This window comes from Ceratotherium simum, chromosome 4 (assembly GCF_057802395.1).
Source record: "Ceratotherium simum simum isolate JZ-2026a chromosome 4, ASM5780239v1, whole genome shotgun sequence".
NCBI lineage: Eukaryota > Metazoa > Chordata > Mammalia > Perissodactyla > Rhinocerotidae > Ceratotherium > Ceratotherium simum.
In genome coordinates this window covers 74,138,113-74,163,895 of record NC_141903.1, presented here as the reverse complement: position 1 = coordinate 74,163,895, position 25,783 = coordinate 74,138,113, and the positions used below count along the sequence as shown (strand labels likewise).

At 36.7% G+C, this 25,783-nt stretch overlaps 1 protein-coding gene across 11 annotated transcripts in view; it reads right to left on the bottom strand.

Annotated features, from left to right (window-relative positions):
* The window catches only part of MCTP1 (multiple C2 and transmembrane domain containing 1), a 507,353-nt gene that overhangs the window by 87,771 nt on the left and 393,799 nt on the right, over positions 1 to 25,783 (bottom strand). For all 11 annotated transcript variants that reach the window (XM_087430024.1, XM_087430027.1, XM_087430026.1 and 8 more), the window contains one exon: positions 5,656 to 5,775. In XM_087430024.1, the coding sequence (XP_087286150.1) occupies positions 5,656 to 5,775 (120 nt within the window). The remainder of the gene's footprint in view (positions 1 to 5,655; positions 5,776 to 25,783) is intronic.

The following is a 25,783-nucleotide window of genomic DNA, read 5'->3' as shown; positions in this document are numbered from 1 at the left end:
AAACTAAAAGGTCTGGTTCTTTTCATGGTCCTCTTCACATTTTTGCAAGCTGGTGACCTTCTGAAAAAATTGAGAAAATTGCTGTTGAAATAAGCAGGAAAAAGAAAAGAGTGATCATCCATTTTTAGATGTGTTTACAGGCTGTATGACTCAGTGCTGCTTCTGCTAAGAGCAAGTATGTGGTCTTTTTTGGTACTGAGATGCAAACACAGGAGGCTGTGGTCTATGCTACTTTCCGTGAATGATAAAGCCCTTATGAAAGTACAGAGGGTCTGACTGTACATCTAAAGTGCTTTGCATATGGAGTCCTCCCCTCTCAGCTCAGCTGTGGCCAGTCTCTTTAGCTCCTGTTAGGAATATTTCACTTGTTCAGTAGTCCACTTATTTAAATATTCCACCATGGACTTCTTTGGAACTGAGAGCACTGGCTGAGAAAATAATACATGTGATTGATTTATTCAGGTCAATCAGATATTTCTTTGGTGGCTTGTATTTGGTGTACCATCCCAAATTTTTCAATCAAGAGCATTTATGGCAGCAAAGAAAAATCTCTGTTTACAGGTTTTATTTCTAGATATAAGTGCTCTGGGCCTAACTGGAACAGACCCAACAAGAAACAATATTCAGTACTGTTTTAAAGGGGAAAAGAAGCATTGAGGGCTTTGCCATTTGAGGGAGCTAACAAACATTTCAGTATTTACTAAAGTATTTTAGCAAGCTGACTTGGGCTCAGTGTGTGTCACAGTCACATCATGAGTCAGAGAATGATTTCATTGATCCCTACTCTTCAGTCTTTTAATGCCTCCGTTGATTAGGCAACTGAGATTGTTGTGTGGGAGGAATATCATGACAGTAAAAATAAGTGTTCTTTTAAAGCGTAATTAAAAAACACTGCTTGAATTTTTGCACGTCAAAGATATTGAAAGACTTTCCTCACTAATGTGAAGGATTCTCAGCTTTGATTTACTCCTCCCATGCTCACCTGGGTGGATGGAAGGTAGTCCTGCAGGTCATGAATGGTTTTAAAGTTAATGGGGTCACCTGGGATCAGACCAGTGACCAGCACCAGTTCTTGAGAGGTCACCAGGTACCTAGTAAGAAGGAATTTGGAGATACCTGGGATTCCATGCAAGGCCCTGAACACTCAGAAAGCAATCCCTTGGAAAGGCAAGCCCAAGTGTGTACCATGGAAATAGCCTGCGGCTTCAGAACAAGGCAGAGCTGGGTTCACATCCCACTTACTCTATGGAGTTCATTATTTATCCTCTTTGATTTTGAATTTCTTTATTTGTAAAATGAGAATAAAACCATTTAGAATAATTTACTTGATATAGTTATTGTAAAGAATTAAAAGAGATGATGTCTCTAAAAGCCTTGCAGGATATCTGATACATAGAAGTTGCTTAATAAATATCTGCTCCATTTCCTTGAATGAGAGGTAAGGAGGATGTGGGAGGTGGAGTGGGGAAAGTGAGGCTTTTCCATCAATTGGTTCACTGAAAGGTAGAGTTAGTGCTACTGGCTTTTCTGAAATTCGAGGGAGAAACTTGCTCTAAAGGTGCCCAGGGAAACCTGGGATGTACCAAAATACTTCCCTAAGAGGCAATGTGACTGACTGGGGATAAGGCGTACAAACTTCAGACAGATTGACAGGGTCTAATACTCGCTCTGCCATTTTCTAACTGTGTGCCTCTGGGTAAGCTATTTAACCTCTCTGCCCTGTTTCTGGTATGTAAAGTAGTAGTAATAATGATACCGGTCTCATAGGGAGCACAACAGCCCCATGGTTTGCTTGGCCAACCCATTGCTTTCATTCTCTGAGACTTGATTCCCTTCTCTCAAGGAAGGGCTCTTGTAGCCATGCTTGTTCCACATGAGTATGTTCTTTGCTTACCACAGAGGAAGAGACCAGGGGGGTCGCCTGACTTAGGAGGACCCAACCCATTGGCTGGGCTGACACGATCAGCTGCTCTCTCCTGGAGGAGGACTAAACGACATGATGAAAGAGAGAGCTTAATACAGTGTCCAGGGTGTGATGAAGATTCAGTAGTTTTTAAACTCAAAGGAAAGGCCACTTCCTGGCATCAACTCTTCAACTCACAAAATTTCAGTCCACAGTAACCGTAATGTGGATAGTTGGTACAAGCCTAACAGGCAGTGCAGGGAAGAACTTTCCCCAGGTTTTGGAGTGACAGCTCAAATCAAGAGGAGTATGACATTCCTATCTTTATATCACCTTCATGCCAGAGACATTTCTGAATGAAGTATGTATTAAACAGTTTTCTCTGGAAAAGCCTAGCAATTCTCATGCTAGAAATTTTCATGTCATGGTCTGAGTATCGGTAGATTCAGATCTAGTAGTGCTTATTTTTAACAAGTCCAACTGAGAAACGGCAGAGGTGAAATACCATTTCTAACCACGCCTCTTTCTCTTGTGTACCTCTGAGTCTAGAGCATTAGCCTCAGGAATGGCTGTTTCCTTATCCTGTCCTCAATGGGTTCAGCTCATTATATGCAGCAAAATTTACTGGGCATGGATTACATCTCATTTCTCTCATTAAACTAGAACAGGCACCATGGTGGGGAAAAGATAGAGGATTTCAGCTCCTGTGGTCTTAAGTCTCCAAGAAAGGAAATGGTCTCCTTAATAAACAATAAACATACAAAGACATTCTTTCCTGTTTTAGTATTACTCTCACTATCAACCAACTTGTTGAAGACAGAATTTTTACCCATCTAGCACTTTTCATATTTCACAGTGTTTATTTTCTTTTCTCTTCCAACTTTTTATGTCATGGAAATATTATTTTCTTTTCTCTCTTTGCTATACAAACCTGAAGGTCATTTATATTTGTTTTTCTTTGATAATTTTCATCCTAATTGAATTTTCTCAGCTGAATGTACAGATGATTTTTTGTGTGTGTGACAGAAAATTCTCTCTCTCTCTCTTTCCTAAAGTAGAAAGTTTCCTGGTTTGGAATCAGCCAATGGTGTGATTAATGCACTTCAGAGATTCCCTAAAGTTGTCACACATGCTAAAAGATTCTGCATTGTTTTTGGGGATACCACTAAGGACTTTGGGCAAAATACCATTCTTCCAGTGCTATGCACTATACAGTGGAGTCACTTAGATGGAGCATGGAAACCCCTGCAAACACTTGCCCTTAACTTACATGTGTGTGTGTATGTGTGAATATATATGTATACATATATATGTGTGTGTATATATATAATCTGTAACCAGCAAAGTATAATCCAAGTTTCTTTTCAAAAGGAGCAACCAGTTCAAATGCACAGCTGGATATGGCAGAAAACACATAATTAGACAAATTGGATTTAAGAGTTACGTAAGGTCTCAACTGAGCCAGTGAATAAGAAGCTGAATGAAACGCTGTGATTGCTGCTCTGGTGACTAGAAAGAACAGAATATGTGGATATGTGTGTTTTGGGCAAATAAAAGGCAATTACTGGGAGTTATGGAGTGTAGTTGGCATTCCATGAAAGTTAGACTATAGAATGCTTCACAGTGGGCTGTGCTGGGGAATAAAATGTAGTCCATGGCTAAAAGGGGGAGTCTGTTAGAGATGTGCCTAAAAGGAAAGATTTGATAAATACTACTTTGGAGTTATATTTTGGGGGGAAAAGGGGCAGTAGAAAAATCTACATAATATGTAACTTTTCAGTAGGCTTATAAAAATTCTTAGAGAATTTTAAGTACCAGGGGATACATTATATATTAATATTTCCCCTTGAAAAGTGGACTGTTCCAGCCAATGCAAGTATATTCTGGAGAAGATAACAAGCAAAGTCTATAGTTTCAGAATTTTTCACTAAGAATACTCAAACTAATGACTAAATATTGAAGATAAGCCCCCTCATAGGATTAAGAAGCTGAAACTAAATTACCACTTTTTCCTATTTGCAAAGAATCTTATTTGCAAATTTGTCTCAAGGCAACTGAATGAAAAGGAGATATTCTCCTCTCTCGACAATCTCCCTGAAATAAATGGGACAAAAGGGCAGTTGTCTGAGAGAGTCCTATTTTCTTAAAGAAAACATCCTGGATTAATTGACAAAAGTACCTATTAGTCCCCATGACATCAATGCTTATGGCATTTGGGGCTTGTCTCTCAGTGTGCAATTCAAATATACATCCATAAAATCCTTGCCAATAATAATAATCACTTCTTGTCTGTTGATGCTGCCTAACCATTAAAATCGCTATTAGCTATCTCATGTTTGGTTTGATAAACTTTACAAAAAATGTTTCAAACACCTCTAATTTGCAAAACACATGCTAGAGACAGTGGCAAATACAAAGATGAACAGAGTCCCCTCCCGCAAATTTATAATCTAGTGAGAGAGACAACTCTGTACAAATAATATAGGAAAATACACATGGTGTCTTGTTGGCAACTTTGCCACGTACTTGGTGGTGGTTCATCAGGATTTTTGTTTTATTTTGATAATAAGGAAAATTGTTTTGAAGAAGTATATTTTGCTTGTGTTACCATTTGAAGTGTATTTTGCTTGAGTTATTTAAAAGGGAAATTCTTTTATGTCACAAGTATGTCTGTGCAACCATTATGATAACTATTATAATACAGTACTATATAATGTTATTAAACTGATGATCAAATAACTCTGTTTCCTGTATCATTATGGTCATAATAGTTGGCAAAAAGTCCTGACTAGAAGTCAAATGGAGACTCTTAACGGCAAATTTTTCAAAATCTATGTAATCTGATGAAGACATACAGCTACCAAATAGATTCTCATGTTTGACAAACCTTTAAATTCTTCCCAACAGCTGTCTATAGAGTTAACAAATTGCAAATGTCCTATTTGAAGAAGACACCCCTCTCCCGTTTATTTATATATGAGAAAGCTTTTTGAAGTTGTGTGTTTGCTAGGGTGTAGTGACAGATAATCTAAGGAAAATGAAGGTTGGCAGGAGAACGACAAACAAATGTGATTAGAATGTGGCTAGCTTCTGCTTTTCAGTCTAAAACTCTTCGAGAGAGAGAAGGTTGTCTCACACATTCTAAAAACTTTCAAAAATGCCGGAGAGGACAAGCGTGTTTAGTATAACTTTCGCTAGGTTAAATGAAAGCTCTTCATCCTGGAGCCGGTATCCTAATACACCCCGGACACAGAAGAGGATATTTGCTGTTGTTCGCTGAGTATTCATCGAATTAAGGTACTTGATGCACCTTTCCAGGCCAACAACCATCAATCCTTCCTTCCAATGACAGACCACAGAGAAGTGTCTTAAATAAAATACATTTGTTTGGTCTGATCGTGAATAATTTTGTGATATTATGTCTTAATTCAGAATTCATAAAGACATAAAAACAAATAAGGAGGATAAAAAATAATCATTTGGAACAACTCATCTATAATTAAAAATCATAGCTCATTCTTTGGTGTGCTCCTGACGTTAGTTCCTACCAGGAGGAGTAACATTAGAAATAGGTGAATACTTTTCTATTGTATGAGAACCAAAGAGTTGTTAGTTTTGAAGTGATAAAACTTTCCTCCAAACTTGAGTATTTATAGACAGAATTTCTGGTTTGTAAAACCAGATTCAATGTTGTGTCAGGCGGACTCAGAATAAGAACAAAAACACATACAAAAAAGAGAGTACAAACTTACTGTATCATGTTGCCTGTTATCTTTCCCCGATATCATCAAGAAGTAGTTCCATGTCAACAGTAACAACAAAGCCAGCGGTACCATGTAGAGCTCGAAGTTCCAGACAACAAAGAGAAAGAGCTGGAGAGAGAGGAGAGAAACAAAGATGAGTCACCTCTGAATTTTGTTAAACGGACTCTCTTATTCATACTTCTCTTCACAAAACGCAAAACTAAGTGTTTCAGAACGGAAAGATTTCTCCAGAAAACCAAGCTTTGAGAACTTATTAGGCATTGTTCTAAAAGCACAACTGACCCCTGGAAAGTCACTGTTAAGATTTTTTCTTTGTTTAATTTCTATGAAGGAAAAACTGATACCATTACATTGTCAATGAGGCAATTTTAATTTTTCTCCTCCAGTGAAATTATTGTTAGGTTGGACAAAATAAAGTAAAAAAAAAAAAAAGAAGGCAGCAAAATGAGCTTCACTACATTGTCAGAAATAGCCAGTCTATCTGCCTTAATGATAAAGAATGAGTCACTATTTAATATCAGGGACTTTTTTTTTCAAATCTCACTTGGATAACACAATATAACAAGCATAATAGGCAGATGAAAATACCACGTCTACACCAGAGAGCCCCAAAGATTTCACATTATGAATAAAGGCACTGCTACCAACAAGTATAAAAAAAGGTTGGCTTAACACTCAGCATTACCATAGAAATCAAACAGCTATTAAAAAAATAGAATAACTTTGTCAAAGGAAATTTTAAACTGTCTATTTCTATTATCTTTTAAAACTACCTACTTCTCTAAGTATGTAAATGATTTTTTTATTATAAGACGAATGTTAGATTAAGAACTCACCTAAGCTGGCAGAAGGAGCCATTCTAAGAACATCTGCATTGTAAAATAATCAGCATTGGATGTAAAGTGTGACTAGCCCTCGCCCCACACCAGATTTATAATCTTGGACAGATCATCTAAATTCTCTGGGTCTGTGGCTCCTGATGCCAAATTAAGGGGATAAGTCAGATGGTAGTTAAGAGCCGGGTTCCACTTCTGATGCTAACTATAGCCCTATCACCTTTTGACACACCCTACGTATCTTCCCTTCAGTTTGTTGCTCTGTAAAATGGGGATGATAAGAGTATCCACCTGAGAGGTTGTGAGAATTAAGCAGTTGAAACGTATTAAAGATTTAACACACTGCTTGGTACCCAGTAAGTGCTCAAAAAAAAAAATTATGGTGTAAATGTTATCAATATCTTACAAAACTCAGAAAGTTAACTAATTACTGACTAAGGTCCGCAGGCAATACATATTCTAACACTGAAAACTAGAAAGTCCTCTGCTTGCTAACATTTAGCTAAACCATGGTATAATTGGGAATTTGAGCCAGCTGGTAACAGACATCTTGCATTTGATAGATCAGAAGAGTCAGGCACAGCAGCACAGGCCGTTTGCAGCCTCCTTAATAAACCTCACCCAACCCTACAACCTCTTCAAATGGCAGAGAAACGAAACTGTGTCGAGTGGTGGAGAGACCCCTGGCCTGAGTCCAGAAGACAGGTTCCGGGCCTTAGAAAGTCACTCTGCCTCAGTGTTTTCATTTCTAAACACGGGTCTATAGACCTCATCACCTCTAACATCCCTTCCCTAATATTTAAAATGACTTCATGACATTACTGTATCATCAGGTTTTTTCTTTTAAGGTGACATGAAATTTTAAAAATTGTATATTTTACTGGCTTCTTTGATATTCATAACCCAGATGGACACCAAAAAGTGTAAATAACAGTTCAGTGACCCAAGAAATGAATTTTGGACAGAATTACATGGTACCTCTAGATTCAAGTTCCTGAATAAGAAAAATCTCAAATATGTCAATGCATCATACAGGAGCCATACCATTTCTTTCACCAGAAAAGCAGAAAGATTTCCAGAAAAGGAACATATTTCCATTTAATTTTTGAAATTTATACAATACATATAAAATGATACAAATTATAATTGATGGTTACGATTATTCTATGAAAATGTATTTTAAAAAGATAGCTTTCTATTCAGGAAGCAAATTAAGGCAAATTTGACAGCATCAATACATGTAAAAGGGAAAATTATTTTTAGCTTTTATGTCAATTATTTTTGGCTACATTGTCTATATTATTTTTACTAATTATTTGAATAATTTAATAATTAAAATGATCACTATAATATTTAAATTAATATTTATTAAATTAATAATTAATTTTATTATTTACACGTTTATTTATAAAATTTTTGCAGTCAGTAGAATGTAAGCTCTTTAAGGGTAGAAACTTTTCCTTTTTTTTTTTTTTGTGAGGAAGATCAGCTCTGAGCTAACATCCATACCAATCCTCCTCTCTTTTTGCTGAGGAAGACTGGCCCTGGGCTAATATCCTGCCCTTCTTCGTCCACTTTATATGGGACACCGCCACAGCATGGTGTGACAAGCAGTGCGTCGGTGTGCACCCAGGATCCGAACCCAGGGCCGCCACAGCAGAGCGCGTGCACGTAAGCACTACGCCACAGGGCCAGCCGCTAGCAACTTTTTCTTTTTGTTCACTGCTCTATCCTCAGGGCCTAGAAGAGTGCTTGGGGCATAGTAGGTGCTCAATAAATATATATTTGCTGAGTTAATGAATAAATGGATACTGGTTTCCCAAGTCATTTAACATAAGTCTAATTAACTGTCTGTATTAGTAAAAGTACTATAGAACCACTATATAAGACCAATTGACTTCAGGAAAATATATTCAGAATTACAACCCAGGATACCACTAACAAATTTCTCCCTGAGTCACATAAGGCAGAAGTACCTTAGTACTTCTAGAAACACTCTCTTTCCATCCTGGCTGTGCAGTCATGAACTGTCTTGTGTATTATGGTCTGACCAATCTTTCCTCTTAGGCCTTCCTATATGGTTACCATTTCCGAAGACATTCACTTGACTCAGTGTTTTCTGGCCTCAGCATTATTCCATTGCCAAATATCACCAGTTGTAATAATTTTTAACCTATTTAGCAAATATATTCTTCCTTGCAATATCCATTCACTCATAGGTAGGGTCCTGGTGTTCCCAGAATAAACTTCCTTGTAATGTCCATTTATTGGTGTTGGTTGTAGGCCAGGTGTTGCCTAGAATAATCTTTCTAGATGATAATCCTGCAAGTAATCAAGGGACATCTATCATGCCTTTTTCTTCTCTAGGTTCAACATCATTAGTTTACATTATTAGCTTACTTAAAGGACCAGTGACAAGGTCTCGTCTAACTGAAGACTTCAAAAGGTCAAAAAAGAAAGAGCATTGTATATGCTTGCCTCCTTTGTTGTAAATTAATTAACTATATTAATGAGTGGGTTTATTTCTGGGATCTCTATTCTGTTCCATTGATCTATGTGTCTCATTTTATGCCAATACCATACTGTTTTGATTACTATAGCTTTGTAGTATAGTTTGAAATCAGGGAGCATGATGCGTACATCTTTGCTTTTCTTTCTCAAGAATGTTTTGGCTGCTTGGGATCTTTTGTGGTTCTATACAAATTTTAGGATTGTTTTTTCTACTTCTGTGAAAAATGCCGTCAGAATTTTGTTAGGAATTGCATTGAATCTGTAGATTACTTTAGGTAGTGTGGACATTTTAACAATATTAATTCTTCCAATCCATTAGCATGAAATATCTTTCCATTTCTTTGTGTCTTCTTCAATTTCTTTCATCAATGTCCTATAGTTTTGTGTATAGGTCTTTCACCTCCTTGGTTAAGTTTATTCCTAATTATTTTATTCTTTTTGATGCAATTGTAAATGGGATTTTCTTAATTTCTGATAGTACATTGTTAGTGTATAGACACGCAATAGATTTTTGTATACTGCAACTTTACTGAATTTGTTTATTAGTTCTCACAGTTTTTTGGTGGAGTCTTTAGGGTTTTCCATATTTAAAATCTTGTCATCCACAAATAGTGACAGTTTTACGTCTTCTTTTCCAATTTGAATGCCTTTTTTTTTTTCTTGACTAATTGCTCTGGCTAGGACTTCCAATACTATGTTGAACAAAAGTGGTGAGAGTGGGCATCCTTGTCCTGTTCCTGATCTTAGAGGAAAAGCTTTCAGCTTTTCACCTTTGAGTATGTTGTTAGCTGTAGTCTTGTCATATATGGCCTCTATTAGGTTGAGGTATGTTCCCTCTATACCCACTTTGTTGAGAGTTTTTATCATAAATGGATGTTGAATTTTGTCAAATGATTTTTCTGCATATATTGAGATGATCATATGATTTTTATTCTTCATTTTGTTAGTGTGGTGTATCATATTGATTGATTTGCAGATGTTGAACCATCCTTGAATCCCTGGAAGAAATCTCACTTGACCATGGTGTATGATAACTTTTAATGTATTGTTGAGTTGAGTTTGCTAATATTTTGTGGAGGATTTTTGCATCTATGCTCATCAGGGATATTGGCCTGTAATTTTCTTTCCTTGTGGGAAAGGCCAGTTTCTTCAATAAATGGTGCTGGGAAAACTGGACAGTCAGTTGCAAAAGAATGAAACTAGACTACTATCTTATATCATACACAAAACTTAATTCAAAATGGATTAAAGACTTGAATATAAGACCTGAAACCATAAAATTCCTAGAAGAAAACATAGGCGGTAAGCTCCTTGACATCAGTCTTGGCTATGAGTTTTTGGATCTGACTCCAAAAGCAAAGGCAATAAGCAAAAATAAACAAGAGGGACTACATCAAACTAAAAATCTTCTGCACAGCAAAGGAAATCATCAACAGAATGAAAAGGCTACCTACTGAATGGGAGAAAATATTTGCAAATCATATATCTGATAAGAGGTTAACATCCAAAATAAATAAAGAACTGATACAACTCAATAGCCAAAAAATAAAGAATCTGATTAAAAAATGGGCAGAGTATCTGAATAAATGTTTTCCCAACAGGCACAAGGAAAGATGCTCAACATCACTAATCATCAGGGAAATGCAAATCAAAACCGTAATGAGACATTACCTCACACCTGTTAGAATGACTATTATCAAAAAGACAAGAAATAACAAGTATTGGTAAGGACGTGGAGAAAAGGGAACTCTTGTGCACTGTTGGCAGGACTGTAAATTGCTGCAGTCACTACGGAAAACAGCATGAAGGTTCCTCAAAAAATTGAAACTAGAATGACCATATCATCCAGCAATTCCGCTTCTGGGTATTTATCCAAAGAAAATGAAAACACTAATTTGAAAAGATATATGCACCCCTATGTTCACTGCAGAATTATTTACAATAGTCAAGATATGGAAACAACCTAAGCGTCCATCTACAGAAGAATGGATAAAGAAGATCTGGTATATATATAATGGAATACTATTCAGCCAAAAATAAGAATGGAATCTTGACATTTGCAACAACATGGATGGACCTTGGGGGCGTTATGCTAAGTGAAATCAGTCAAACACAGAAAGACAAACAGTCTGTAGTCACTAGCTGTGTGACCTTAGGCAAGTTACTGGATTATTGTTAGTTTTATCACCTAAAAAGTGGAAATTATACGATTTACTTTGCAAATTTGCAATGGAATTAGCCTAGTGCCTGGCACCTGTAAGATGCTCAATAAGTATTAGGTATTATTAGACGCAGGAATATATTGGCTCATACTACATATAATTTTTTTGGCCCTTCTTGCAGCTTATCACTTTTCCTATACCACTCTAGAATTCATAGGTAATGATTGTTTCAAGCATAACAGGTATGTTATAGAAGCCATGTCAAACTACAGTAGGAAGAGATGATGCGATGAGTGCCATTTTCAGTATTTTTATATTTAGATTGTGGTGATTGCACACAGTAATGACCCCAATTTGTTCATGTCTCCATGTATCCATGCCTTTTGTAATACCCTCCCACAATGACACTGAGATTGGGCATATGACTTGCTTTGGCCAAGGGAAGAGTAGCAAATATGATGAACACAGAGGCTTAAAAAGCACTTGCTCCTTGGGGCTTGCACTCTGCACTCTTAGAACCCTGAGCTACCATGTCAGCAAGCCCAGGCTAGTCTGCTGGATGATAAGAGACATGTGGCACTGTTGCCTCTACCACTCCTGCTGAAAGCCAGACAGCATCCAGAAACAAAGCTGCCTAACTGACTAGAGATGCTAAGTGCGCCCAGCTGAGAACAGAAGAAATACCCAGCTGAGCCTGGTCCAAATTGCTGACCCACTGAATCATCACTAAATAAATGGTAGCTGCTTTAAGCTACAAATGAGTGGTTTGTTATACAGCAAAAGCTAACTGATACATATATATTCTCTCTCCAAGGAGTCAATGTGGGATGGTAAAATATGGTCTGGACCAGAAGCCCCTAGAAGTAGTTTTAATTCCATTTTTCCTATTTGATCATCATAGGACCTTCAACAAGTCAGGTATTCTCTTTTATTTTAGTCTATTACCTATAAAATGGGGATGGTAATATCTGCCTATTTCACAAGTTGGCTGTGGGAAACAAGTGATGTAATATATGTGAAAATGCTTCATCACAAAGTACTATATAAATGCAAGTACTATCAATTTAAGGGTTTTCATATTTGAAATTGTGTCTGAAGAATAACAGAGACTTTATAAACTAATACTCCAAGATAAATCAATATGATAATTGCTCTTTGAGCAGTTGTTGAAGATGGGTGGTGTTTCTTAGAGGGATCTGTGTATGATAGGGAAAGAAGGGGCTTATTGGAAGGAAGTTAGAAGTGTTAAACAGAGGAGTTGTGGTTAAAATTTTTACTAATAATTGAAACAAAAAAAATCCAGATCTTTACAGAAACTCATTATTGCTAGTTAATGGCACTAGCATACATTGTAGATTTTGTGAACTCTGGAGTTGAAACAATTAGGTTTTTAAATGTTAATTTTTAACAACTTCGTTCCCCTAGATATAAAAGAATCTTGTTCTGAACTAGCAGTTTTATGAATGTCAATTCCTGTCGATAATTTTTCACTTTTAAATCCAAATACTTGTTATCTAAATCAATGTTATCTTGCTTATGATATTAGCATCAACATCATAAAATGAAATCCTTCAGTATCTATTTGGGCCAGGCTTTAAAAGCAATATAAATTTTAATCATAAGTGTCCAGAATGGCTCTTTTGAAAATCTATAATTCACTGAAAGGTAAATACAATTTGTCCTAACAAGTATCTTATATCACATTGCATAGAAGGAACTTTAGGAAAAAAATCCTGAGAGGCAGGCTGGGAAGGCAGAGACTGTAATCTTCATTTTACAAACCAGGAAACCGAGGCTCAGGAGTTGGAGACGTGACTAAGGACACCCTCTACTGAGTGGCAGAGCCAGCTCTTCTGATTCCTAGTCCAGTGTGCTTTTCTCACAATGCCCCACTGCCTCTAAGGTGAAGGATTTTATAGTGAATGTCGATGCTCTGAAGGTATCAATTATATAGGGACTGATTAATCAGTGTGTAGATTTCTATATCTCTATTTTGTCTCCTTTCCCTTGCTCTGGGATAACTACTTTTGCATCAGGGAAAAGAAATGGAATACCACTTCTTAGGTGTTCTGGTAAACGTTTGGTATGGCAGAGGTCAAAAACTAATGGTCGAAATGAGGTTTGTGGAGCCAATTTCATTCTTCCTTTTTCTCAGTATCTTGCATGGCTCTGAATAATCAAAGTTGGCTATTCACAAGGTTGCTATTAAATGGGGTTTTCTTCTGTCCAAAATGTTTAGAAGAGGTTAGGAAGGTGGCTGTAAAGGCAAAGACTGGAAAATGAATGAGCCAATTACATTTTTACAGACAAAAAAAGACTTACTTTTTCACATGAAGATTAAACAAACAGAAACACCTTTTCTACTCAGAAGCTAACTGAAGGTGGGCTAAAGCTTTTCACTCATTTAAACAGGCAAATTACATAAAATAGAGCGAATGTTTCAAAATATTAAGGTTTTATAGCAACACCATTTCTAGGAGGTGCAAGATGTGCATGGTTTTCATTTCTTTGAGCCTGGGATTTTAAGAGTCCCAGGCAGGACAGGGCCATTCACATCATCCCATCAATTGATGCTCTCATTGAAGTGCAGTGGAAGATGCCTGCATTCAATGATCATTCAGTGCGACACATGACAGTATCCCTGGGGGAGCATACTTCAAAAAAATCATTTAAGTTGGAATATTGAATATCCTATTCTTTTGCAAACTACAGTATATTTTAAAAAGAAATCTCATCCAAAATGATTAACACTTCCTACTGTTCAGGAAAAAAGCCTGCCCTTTCAGACTAACAGCTGTGGATCATTAGCTCTCCAGTGATGAGATGTGTTTGATGAGTATTTTTCTTTCTAATTAAGAGATGAGATTCTCTATTTGAATGTCTCTTCAGAAAGAAGTGAAGAAAAAATTCTCTGCCTACATGGAAAGGCCATCTCTTACAAAACAATTAATTATTTCATGGTCCTTTTAGAAAATCCTTTTCCTCCCTAATTTCAATTCATTTTTTTTTCTTAAACTTAGCACATTTATACCCAGGCCTCATAGTATTAACCCATTTTTCACCCAATCTTCACCCTCTGATGTTTTCTTGTTTGTTTCATCATTCAATGATATCTATTTCAGATAAAATAGAATGAGAAAATGTATCAAAAGTACATATATGCTTACCCTAACAGAGAGCTTTTGGTATGGGAATAATCTCTGATGTGAGAGAGGCCTCCAATTAGAAAGATAATAAGTACATAGTATTTGCCTTTTGAGGAACTAGGCAAGGCTTTTAAAAAATGAAAACTTCAAGGTGCCTAGCAATATGTAAAAACTGGTTATGGAAATTAATCCTTAAAGGAAACTAATTCAGCTCTACCAATATGACTGGCCTTAAAGAAGAAAGCTAGGAAATGTAAAGTACAACCTAAAATATATGGCTTTTATTTTGAAAAATCCATCATTAAGGTTATAAAATTCCTGAATTAAAAACATGATTGAAGAATATAGTAAGAAGCAAATGAAAACATTGCTTGCAAATTAATCCCATCAACTGCCTCCTTAAGTCCTTTTTGGCACAAGAAAAGAAAGGAGGGAAGGTAGGGAAGAGAGTCAACTTTCAACTTTTGGGTGCTGTGCTGCCACTTCCCTCCCCAAGGTGCATTTGGAAATATGTGGGGATGTTTTTAGTTGTCACAATGGCTGGAGAGGGTGAGGGAAGCTGCTGGTATTTAATAGGTGGGGCCAGGGGTATAAAACACCCTGAAATATGTGGAACAGTTCCGCCCAACGAAAAATTTTCTGTCCCAAATGCTAACAGCACTCCTCTTTGGGAAACATTGCCAGTTTCTCCCATAGACAATAGAATATCCTACAATTAATTTAGAAAAGAAGAAATGGAATGTATATATACAAATGTATACAGAAGAAGGCTAGGTATATTTCCTAGATGATGGCATGAACTATGACTTAAAGATTTAGGGTAAAGCAGTAGTAGAAAAAAAATTGCACTTATAAGCATTTGCACTAGATTCTTTCTCTCCATCTATTAATGTTTATGATTTCTTAAAAATATGCCTAAAGAAGAACTGGAGGTGAGCCCTCTCTGCCAATTTACTCTTCCTTGAATTAAGTCAGGCTTCACACATCATCAAAGTCTTCAGAACTTCATATTCTGGGAAGGGGGTGGTTTTGCCTTGACTTAAATAGCCAGATGGTGTCACCACCTGTTCTAAGGTCTTTATTTCTGGTTGGTTCCACTAAAGCTTTTTGTACCACCTCCATTCAGTAGGGGAGAGAAGACAGGCAAAGTGAAATTGATCAGTTCCTAGCATAACGATAGCCTTTTCAAGGTGATTTAAAGTATGACATGTTGCTCTCTTGAAGACAGACTTTGCTTTGTTTGGACAATTTTCTGAAATAAACAGTTGCAGAGAATTGGTGACAACCTTAGACCCACTGGAGCACTCCAACTTGTTTTGCTCTTTCCTGTGGTCATGCCACAATGATACAGGGAGCCTTACCATGCGTGTACACATGCTCATATCCAGTGACTTCTCCCCCATCCCAATTAGAATGAGAACTGAGATGGTTCCCTCCACTGCTTTCTTTTTGAGTAGTTTCACTATATACCAAACTGATAAGACTTTTGTTTTGTTGTGTTTTGGGGGTGTGTGTGTGTATGTGTGTGGTTTATATGTTTAGAGAATAAAAATCAAACTGCACTGTCTACCAAATGATCCCTTAAATTGATTAGGCAAAATATGTCAAGAGAATCATCTATCTCTGTTCCGGTGACAGGATGAGGTATATGGTTAGGAGCAGGAACAAACAAGAAATTGGTTGATTTATTGGCAAAGCTTTGAATCAAATGCATCCACCAAAACAGTTCATTTATTTACTGATGGTGTCGAAAAATCATTGTTCCTTCACATTTACTTAGACTACTTATAAATACACATCAGAGAGTTCTGATTCTTTACTTTGTGAAATTGTACACTGGGTTTTTGAAGCTGTTCTCTGAAACTTAAAGTCTACAATCTTAGTACATCCATGCCTTTTCAGAAAGCATAGCTTGACTCCGTCTATTAAAGGAGAAACTGTGACAACCAGATAAGACTCATTTGAAGATGTCTTCCATACGACCCATGGAAACACGTACTGAAGAGTCTCAACAACAAAATGGACCAAAACAACCTCAAAGATGGTGCTATCAACTAATCATAGCATAATGTACACTACTTTCCTTGATGGAGATATTATATCAATAGAACCTGCCAGCCAGAAGGCTGGGGAAGTTATCTATTTAGATGTTTTTTTTCTTTTTCAGCTTACAAGTTATACTGATATTTCGTGTCATTTTTATCAAAGTCAGAGATGAAAGGCTCTGGCTTTGCTTTGAGAACACTGACAACTCCAAAAATGTAAAGCCCAGAGTATGTCCAACTTGAGCGTCACATCGAGCACACATGAATAACTGATAAGAAATCCCTGCAATGTTGTGAGTTTAATGTTAGCAAAAGTTTGGATGTAAAATGAAAGTAACAAATGCTGATAGATGCCTGGAGAATGTTGATTCTCTGAGGTCCCTTTCATTAGAAATTAGTACTTTACTTAGTAGTTTTTAATGCCTACCATGGTACTGAACACAGTTAGGTTTTTAATTTTAATAGCTTTATCATTCACAGAAGTTCCACTCGTTCAAAACCAGGCTGCAAGCAAAGTCATTCTTGCAGATTACAGATCAACACATATTTATTGTTTTAAATGACCAAATATGGACAATTAAGAGGACTTGATATTATTTGGTCCACGAGGAGGTTGCTGGTATCAAGTAACAGTGGCTCTAAGAAATACTTAAGGACTACATCAAAGAAACAGGTAAAAATGAGGTAAGGCTATTAAGCTCATTGAAGCTTGTCTTTCTCTATTATCCCATTTGTCCAGGATCCAACTGGTTCTGGAAGGGCCTATGACTATCTCACTAGTGTAGGTAAAGAACATTCCATTCTTTAATTATTTTCTAAGTAAAAAAAAAAAGGTATTTAATGGTGGTTCTTAATTTGTTTTTGTTTTTCTTTTACTTATGCCTCCAGTGCCAATGAAAAAGGCATCTTTTTTCATGGTATTCAAGTCATTACATAATGTTCTCATATCCCTTCCTTGTCTTCTAAGATCTTAAACTATTATTTAACAAAATTGCTGGATTAAATGTGATATTTTATTTAGGGATATTGTCATACAAATGTACCACTTCTATATATTTTCTAGGGCTTTAGAAGTGCTGTAAATATTTGTTAAAGCATATTAAAGATAGTTATCTTTTAAAGTTTTAAAGAAATGAATCCATTACCATTACTATTTTTGAAGTAGGCTCTTGATCAACTGCCCTCTTTGTGTATATAAATCCCGTATCTAGACACACAAATCTGATACCAATGTTTGCTGAAGTACAAAATGTAAAATTTTCCCTAAGCTTGAAATCTGGCTTTAAAGCTCTCTCCACCATGAACAGGTACAATATTTAGGGCAACAGCTGGCACTTCCGTCGCTCATGGGGGGAAACTCCCTCTGTTCTATATACTGCGCCAGAAAATAGGATACCCAGCTATCTAACAAGCCAAACACATGTTAGTGAAGTCTGTGATACAAGTTACTTTAAAAATTAGTTCTGTAGTCTTTATACTCACTGTTCTATCTCACTGGACAGGGACGCCTTTAAAAAAGCAGATGATCAATTTTGTGACTGCTTTTTGCTACAGTAGCTAATGTGCACAGGGTAGTACTCTGCCAAGTTTGGGGATGTTTGGTACCATTCTGATTCATTTCCACTCAAATTATCTTAATCAGATTTATCATGATATCAGATTTATCTTACTCCAACTTATCATGAATATCTTCCCTGGGCTATTGATTTCTGATCTTTTTTTTTAATCCTTCATGATATAACCTAGCAGTTACTGTTGATTATTCTTTGCCCAGATTTAAAATCTTCATTTCAATCCTAAAATCACAGAGCCAAAGTCAGAAAGCGTGTTTTTAAATTTTCACCCTCTTAAATAGATTTAAGACCTAATAATATCATATATTCCAGCTATCTTACCAGCTTCTGAAACTTCATCTCCCATTCTGTCTTGTAATTTTCTAATTTTCTCCTTCACTGGTCTCATTCCCCCCAATCCCTCTGTTCTGGAAAAACTTCAAGAGTTATGTTTAGCAGCTCTTGCTATGTCTGAACATTTCTCTTTGCAATTCAAATAATCATCTTAGGCTGATTTTAACAGCCTTCTTTACTCCATTCCATCTTTTACCCTTGCTGTGTAATGTTTACTGATGAGTGTCTTTCTCTCATTTCTTAACAGATCTAAGTGGTCTAGTTACTGCGCGGGAAGCCTAGCGGTTTGAACACTAAGTATACATTTCTCTTGGCTATTTTCCACACCTCTAAACGTTCTCTTAAAAGCAACAGGGCTTGTGTTTCAATGGTAACAGAAGTTATCAGAGAACACTAGTTTAGACAGCAAGCAAGCCGAACTCCAACTGTTCAAACAGCCTGACTTTTACAGTAAAAGGAAAGGCCCTGGGCCAAGACCACTGAGATGAGCAGGTATTTTTAGTTCACTTGTAGGCCAGCTCTAATGTAATTCTGAAATGTTTTCTTCAAACCAAACCCAACTTTTTCAGGGCTGTCCAAATCTGTTTTCTTTTATAGCAAGTACAAATTCTTGGAGCGAGGGAAGCATGCGTATCATTTGCAATGCTGCTGCATGTCTATGGTGTTGATGCCCGATGGCTCAAATTAGTCCACAAAACAGATGAGCGCATTGTAATTAGCTCTTGTCAAACTGTTAGAAATACAAAAACCATTTCCACTGTAATAAAAATTATGGAAAAGAAAAATCTTTCATATCATTTTCAGCCAAAATAGTTCCTGAAATGTCTGGTAGTTTAGGATTCCAGAGTTCTAAAAGAAGGCCGTTTCATTTTCAGAAAAGCTTCACTTCATTGACATGGAGATGCGGAGATGCATTATCTTTTTTGTTGTTGTATCTGATTGCCTATAAAACCTCATTTCTAAAAATGACCTGTTGGGAGTGGACACACTTTGTTGAGCCACACGGTACTGATGTATGATTTTTAACAAACACTTAGACTTCGAGTATTTTTTTTAATCAAGATTTTCTGGACTTTTTCTATCAGTGTTATTATTATCAGTTTTCCTGAATAACTAAATATCGCATTCTGTTTAAACAAAAGAGGACATTAAGGAGGCATAATCATAGGTTCAGATGGGCTAACTTTGTTGTTAAACTCTGACCCGACGATCATCAGTTTCTTGTTGACAGTTTACTTGGATATTCATTGTTGGGACAGTCACTTAAAAGACTACTTGTTTAACATTTAAATTATTCACAATCTTCAGAAGGGTTCTAGAGCTCTCTGGAATTTAATGTCCTCTCAAAGAAAAATATGGACTATTAATAGGTAGCTATTTCAAAAAGTAAATTTTAAAAAAGTAAATTTAAATCATAGATAACAAAAGATAATGCAGTTTGAGATTAGGTCAGATATACCAAAAAACTACTCCATTCTACTTGACTTCAGAACTTGCCCAGAGATATCTTCAGGTGTACTTGTGGGAATGAGCAGGATGGCATAAATGAATCTATCTTTAAAAGTAATAAAATTACCATATACAAAAGTTGATACAAAATTGATCACAGAGCTAAAATTCTAAAACTTCTAGAGGAAAACATAGGGTAAAATATCTGTGGCCGTGGGCTAGGCAAAGAATTCAAAGATACAATACTAAAAGCACGATCTAAATATGTATTTAAAAATTAGACTTCATTAAAGCTAAAAACTTTTGAGCTTCCAAAGACACCATTAAGAAAATTAAAAGACAGGCCACGTACTTGGAGAAAATAATTGCAAATCATATACCTGATAAAAGACTTATATCCAAGAGTATATAAAGAACACTTAAAACTTAATAATACAAAGACAAAAAACTCAATTAATAATGGGCAAAAGATTTGAATAGACATTTCACCAAAGAAAACATATGAATGGCTAATAAGCACATGAAAAGATGCTCATCATCATTAGTCACTAGAGAAATATAAATTAAACCACAATGAGATACTGCTCCACACCCACTAGAATGGCTATAATCAAGGCAGAAAGTACTAAATGGTGAAGATACAGAGACACTGGAACTCTCATGTATTGCTGGTGAGGATGTAAAATGGTGCCATCACTTTGGAAAACAGTTTGGTCGTTTCTTAAAAAAGTAAACAAACATAAACTTAACATATGAACCAACAGTTCCACTCCTACTTATCTACCCAAGAGAAATGAAAACATACGCCTACATAAAGACTTGTACACGAATGCTAGAGCAGCATTATTCATGATACCCTCAAAATGGAAACAACCCAATTGTTTATCAGTTGGTGAATGGATAATCAAAATGTGCTATGTCCATACAATGGAATACTCCAACAATAAAAAGAAGACACTACTGACACATTCTACATCACAGACTCAGAGTCATTATGCTAAATGAAAGAAGTCAGATGTCAAGGACTACATTTGTATGATTCCATTTATGTGAAATTTCCAGAAAAGGCAAATCACTAGAGATAGAAAACAGACTAGTGGTTGCGAAGGGCTGGAGGTGGGAACAGGGAGTGCCTGTAATTGGCATGAGGGATCTTTTTTGAGGTGATGATTGTACAACCCTGTAAATTTACTAGAAATCAGTGAATTATACACTTAAAATGGGTGAATTTTATGGTATATAAATTATACTTCTGTAGAGTTGTTTAAAATAAAAAGTGATAATTTCTGTGGAGGTAAATTCCAATCCAAATAATCGAGAGAAACTAGGCCAAGGAAATAAATGATCATAGAGGTTGGATGTATCTTGACAAGTTCTCAAAATATTTAAAATGCTGGTGGATGACACCATCCTCATGATGATTCTTCAGACATTTGCAGCTCCTTTGAGTTCAGGGAAGTTCCACAAAAACTATTAAGAAATAGCTAAAGTGAACATCAACATCAATCATTGCTAATCGTAATTGGAAAAGCAGAGTCCTAGAAGCGGGTGATGAGAAATTGTACTAAAATGCTACCACCCTAAGGTGAGACTATTATGCAATTCATTCTAAATTCCCATGAAAATTATGATCAGTTTTGAAAAAAGAAAATGTTGAATTCCTTATCCTCTGAATAAGAAATGGCTAAAAGGATGAAAAAAAAAATGCTAAGGAAAATTTAGAGAAGCTATGGAAAAAAATAGAAAAGGAAGGAAGGATAGCTTAGAGCAACAGACTGAAAGAAAAAAAGTCAAATAAAGCGAAACAGAAACAAATCTTAGCACAGGAGAATGAGGATAGAGCATACAAGGTCATCATCCCTGCCCAGAAGAAAGCACCACTGGATATAGATGACAATGCTTTCCTACTTTGCAGTCGTGCTGGGGAGCTCTTTTAATTTGGGCCTGGAGTCTTACATTTTCATTTGAATTCCTCAGTGATCTCTATTACCAAATTACCTACAGTACCACCTATCAGGAAATAAAACTTACCTCCACGTCCATCCACAACGATAGCAGAAAAACGTTAGGAGGGATTTGTTTTATTTTTCTGGTCAGCAACAGTCAGCAACTCCCTTTGGTTGGTTGGGTTTGTTTTTCTCAGTATATTACATCAAGAAAATAGAAATGAAAACTGCTGAACACAGCAGGAAGAGTAAAATAAATCTGAAAACCGCTTCCAACTGTTTTTATTCAAGCATTTCTAAAACTCTAGGATAATCTTGTATCTTCCTGTACTGCTGCATACATTTCTTAATTTTTTTTTCACGATAAAGCTTAATACAAGTGTTTGTGAGTTAAGTAAATTATATCAAGCATGGAAGAACAGGTGAGCCCTGGCAGATTTCCCATTGTTTTTACAGCCATTTTCCCTGTCTATCAATTGCTGCAATCTACACTGGCTCCCTGCTCTGCTGTCAGTGCCACAGAGCTATTCTGTCTCCTAGGGTGACAGGTGTGGCTTTGTCCTCTAAGTGCATGACACTGGGCAGCATCCAGCTCACTTCTCAGGAGTTCACTGTTGTGGCAACATTCCCCTTCTTTCATTGACGTCGTTGCCTTGCAGACATGTTTGACCACACTTCTGTCCAGAAGTGTTCATCATGGTTCTCACTCTAATAAAGACATCAACTCAGTGGCAGCTCTGGATTCAGTGCTTAGTAATGTAATAAAGAGGGGGTGACATGTTCCCTCTGTCCCAGCTCGATCTTGAGGAAGCGGGGAGAGGTGTGTGGCTTCTAAATATCAACTAGAAAAGAGCACCTCATTGCGAATTAAAGCAATAATTATTTAAAATAATTTTAATTAAATAAATTATTACCATGGAGGAATAATTATATCTAAGCACTTCTATGCCCCAAGGGACCATTTAACTTTTTTAACCTTTATAATTCTTAATTAGTTTTATTCCCATACTGCAGATAGGAAAATTGAGTTTAGAGCGAAACAAGTATTTTCTAGCCATAATTTTTAATCTCTACTTCATTATCTTATTTCCATAAATAAGGTGGTAAAAGTTGACAAGATTTTAAACAATTTTTGTAGCCTCTCTTCAATATCGTATGAAAAGATCCTAAATATATATTTTTAAAGCTTGTTAAATATAAAAGAGTATTCCTACATTATGTGATTTAAAGCCATCATTTTATTAATCTGCTTTAAGAATTCTCCCTTCCCATTTTAAGATCCATTTAAAAGACTGTGTTAAAGATAAAAGGTGTCAAAGATAAGAAATGTTCTTGACAACTGGTACTGAAAACCTATAACAGAGAAATCCTGTACCTTGCTGAAAACCTCTTATCTTCCCACATCTTCAAGACTCACCCAGTACGCTTGGCACAGCTAAACTGTGTCTGACCTACCATACAGAAGTACTTGAAATTTGCTACATCATGACCTTTCAATTCCACCACCTTTTTGACAATTACAAGAGTCTTAGTCCCCTGATGCACTGGTTACCTAAAAAAGCACAGTGTTGGATCTTTTTCTTTGGTTGTTGCTTTCATTGTTTTTTTCTTTTGTTATACTTCAACCTCATTTCTAGGTAAGTTCTAGCTGTATGAGTCTGACTTGATCTGCAACATAAGAGAGTTAGTGTGAGGAGGGAGGGTGGGAGGGTACCATGCCCTACCCAAAATCAGTTAATTGGTTATATGTAGTAGTTCCTATTCTCATACCTGTTGCTTCAAATATATGATAATTGCTGCCTTTATTAGAAACAGTTGTTTCTATAGCTGACATCTCTGGTTGTCAACTATACCTGACATCTCTTGTTTCTTTATTCAGCACCCTGAATTTCCTTGTGGAAAGCCTCTACCACTCTCAGTTGGTGGTTTCTAATGGAGCTGATTCCACGTCTGGCTACAGAGGGATGGACATTTGGCCCAGACCTGGTCAATGAGAGTGGCACCTGCTCCTGGTCATAATTAGTTCGAGATAGACCAATCAAAACAAATGAGACTCAGCTCTGGGTTGTTGGGCCTATTGAAAAGGAGAGTCTCTTTTTTTCCTGACCAAAAGTTAGAAGAATGTAAGCCTAGGGGTGTTGATTGCCACTTGGGGGAAATCCTGCCTAAGATCCATGCTAACACAGTGAAAACCAAGCCAAGGAATGGCAAGAAACTGAGTTCTGATGGAATCATTTGAGCCCCTAGATCCAGAGTTGTCTGAGTATAATTTGGCCTTCCACACATACACACACAAAAGAAGGTAAAAAAAGACAATTCAAACATTTCAATGTAATTCTTCCAGCTTTTAAAAAATTTAGAATTCATCCACCACTCCTGGCCCCCATCAGACTCACTGAATTAGAACCTCTGACCCTAGAGATTCTAGGGGCCCTAGAATCTGCGTTTTTAATCATTCCCTCAGTGTTTCTGGTAATCAGCTAATTTAGGGAACAATTATGGATATTCATCAAAGGTTCTCACTCCTTTTCCAACACCAGCAACAGGCCAGGTGAAGTTCACATAATGCCCTAGAGGCTGTCCAGAGAACAGACTATAAAATAGACAAAGCAGGCTGAGGGCTACAGTTTTTCTCTTTCTGGTAGCTGTACTGCCACCACCCCTTTTCTCCTCCAGTCAAGAAAGAGACTAGACTACAGTTATGTGGGAAAGACTTTAACGAAGGAAGATCTCCTTTCTTCCTTTTTCTCAATAGCCTCCTGGTAAATTAAAACAGTCTCTAATCCCTCTGTGTTCTGGAAAATGTGGGGCTTACTTTCCTGGTACCTGTTTGACTAGGACTGGTCAGAAAAGTAGGATGACCAGAAAAAATATCATTTGAAAGTGAACATCCAAATTCAATTTTTCTCATTGTCTTAGAAAATTCAGGTAACCTCTATGGAAGGAACTGAGTTTGTCTGTTAAATCTTAGAACTCAGGACAAGGGATTCTTTTTGGGATCTAGTTTCCTGAGGTGTAAATGGAACGATATCTCAATTGACTGGCTGGGTTTCTTTCCCCCCATTTTATAAAGCAAGAATAATTACTCCAAATTTACCCTCCTACGTTTCTGACTGGCTTCCAGTAACATTCTTCATATAGTGCAGTTGTTTAGAAAGGTTGAGATAAACAAAATCTTCAGAGAAGATTTTCTGCCTTCAGATCTGCTTAAGGGTGGTTTTCAACCCCTGCAGATTCGTTCATCTATGACAACAATAGGCTTAGTGTGGTCAACCCACTAAAAAGAGGTGATTGTTTATTCTCCAAAATTATCAACCTTTTTATATCATTAGACATTCTGGGCTAGTTTTCCCCATAATAATTTGCAAGTCAGTCTTCTGAGGCCAAGATTTTATCTAAGTAGATTTTAGGCATAGCATTCTACCACTGACAACCATACCTTTTAGGGAATTGGCCATAAACAATATGCTTTCAGATAGTTCATTCTGGGACTTTTCGAAATGGACAGGAATTCACTATGGACAAGCTGCATGAGGTCCTTTGGGTCTCCAACAATCATTGATCCTATAGAACCTGTCCCTTTGTGTCATCTTGAGTTGGGTTTTATGGGCACGTTGTCTCGATAGATAGGAATTTCCACTGAGATGAAGTAGGATGCATTCTACCCTCCTTCACACCAGCTCACGCTTTCTTCTTTTAAATTGTACCTTAATGACTTGTTATCTCTTTTGACTGAGCTGGATGCAGAGTGAGAAGAGAAAAAAGAAAAAGCGTTTCCTAAATTATTGATGCCATGGCTTTATTGTCACAAAATAGGTGGGAGCTTAAAAACCAAATAGCCTGCTATTTAATTAGTATTGAAAAAAATGGCATTAAGATTAATCATCCTAAAACCCAAATAATTATTTTTGGCAGATGCTCTGTGACACTTAACCCGCTTATAGCTAAGCACTCTGAACAGGATTTTATCACCTCAGGGTAACAAGTTTTGGTGGAGGAGTCACAGGAAGTTATAAGGTTAGCCCCTCTATGGGTGTTCTAATGGGACCTTTCTTATGTCTATGGCAGTGGGAGTTTCATAACACTCTAACATTTTTGCAGGCTAAAATAATCA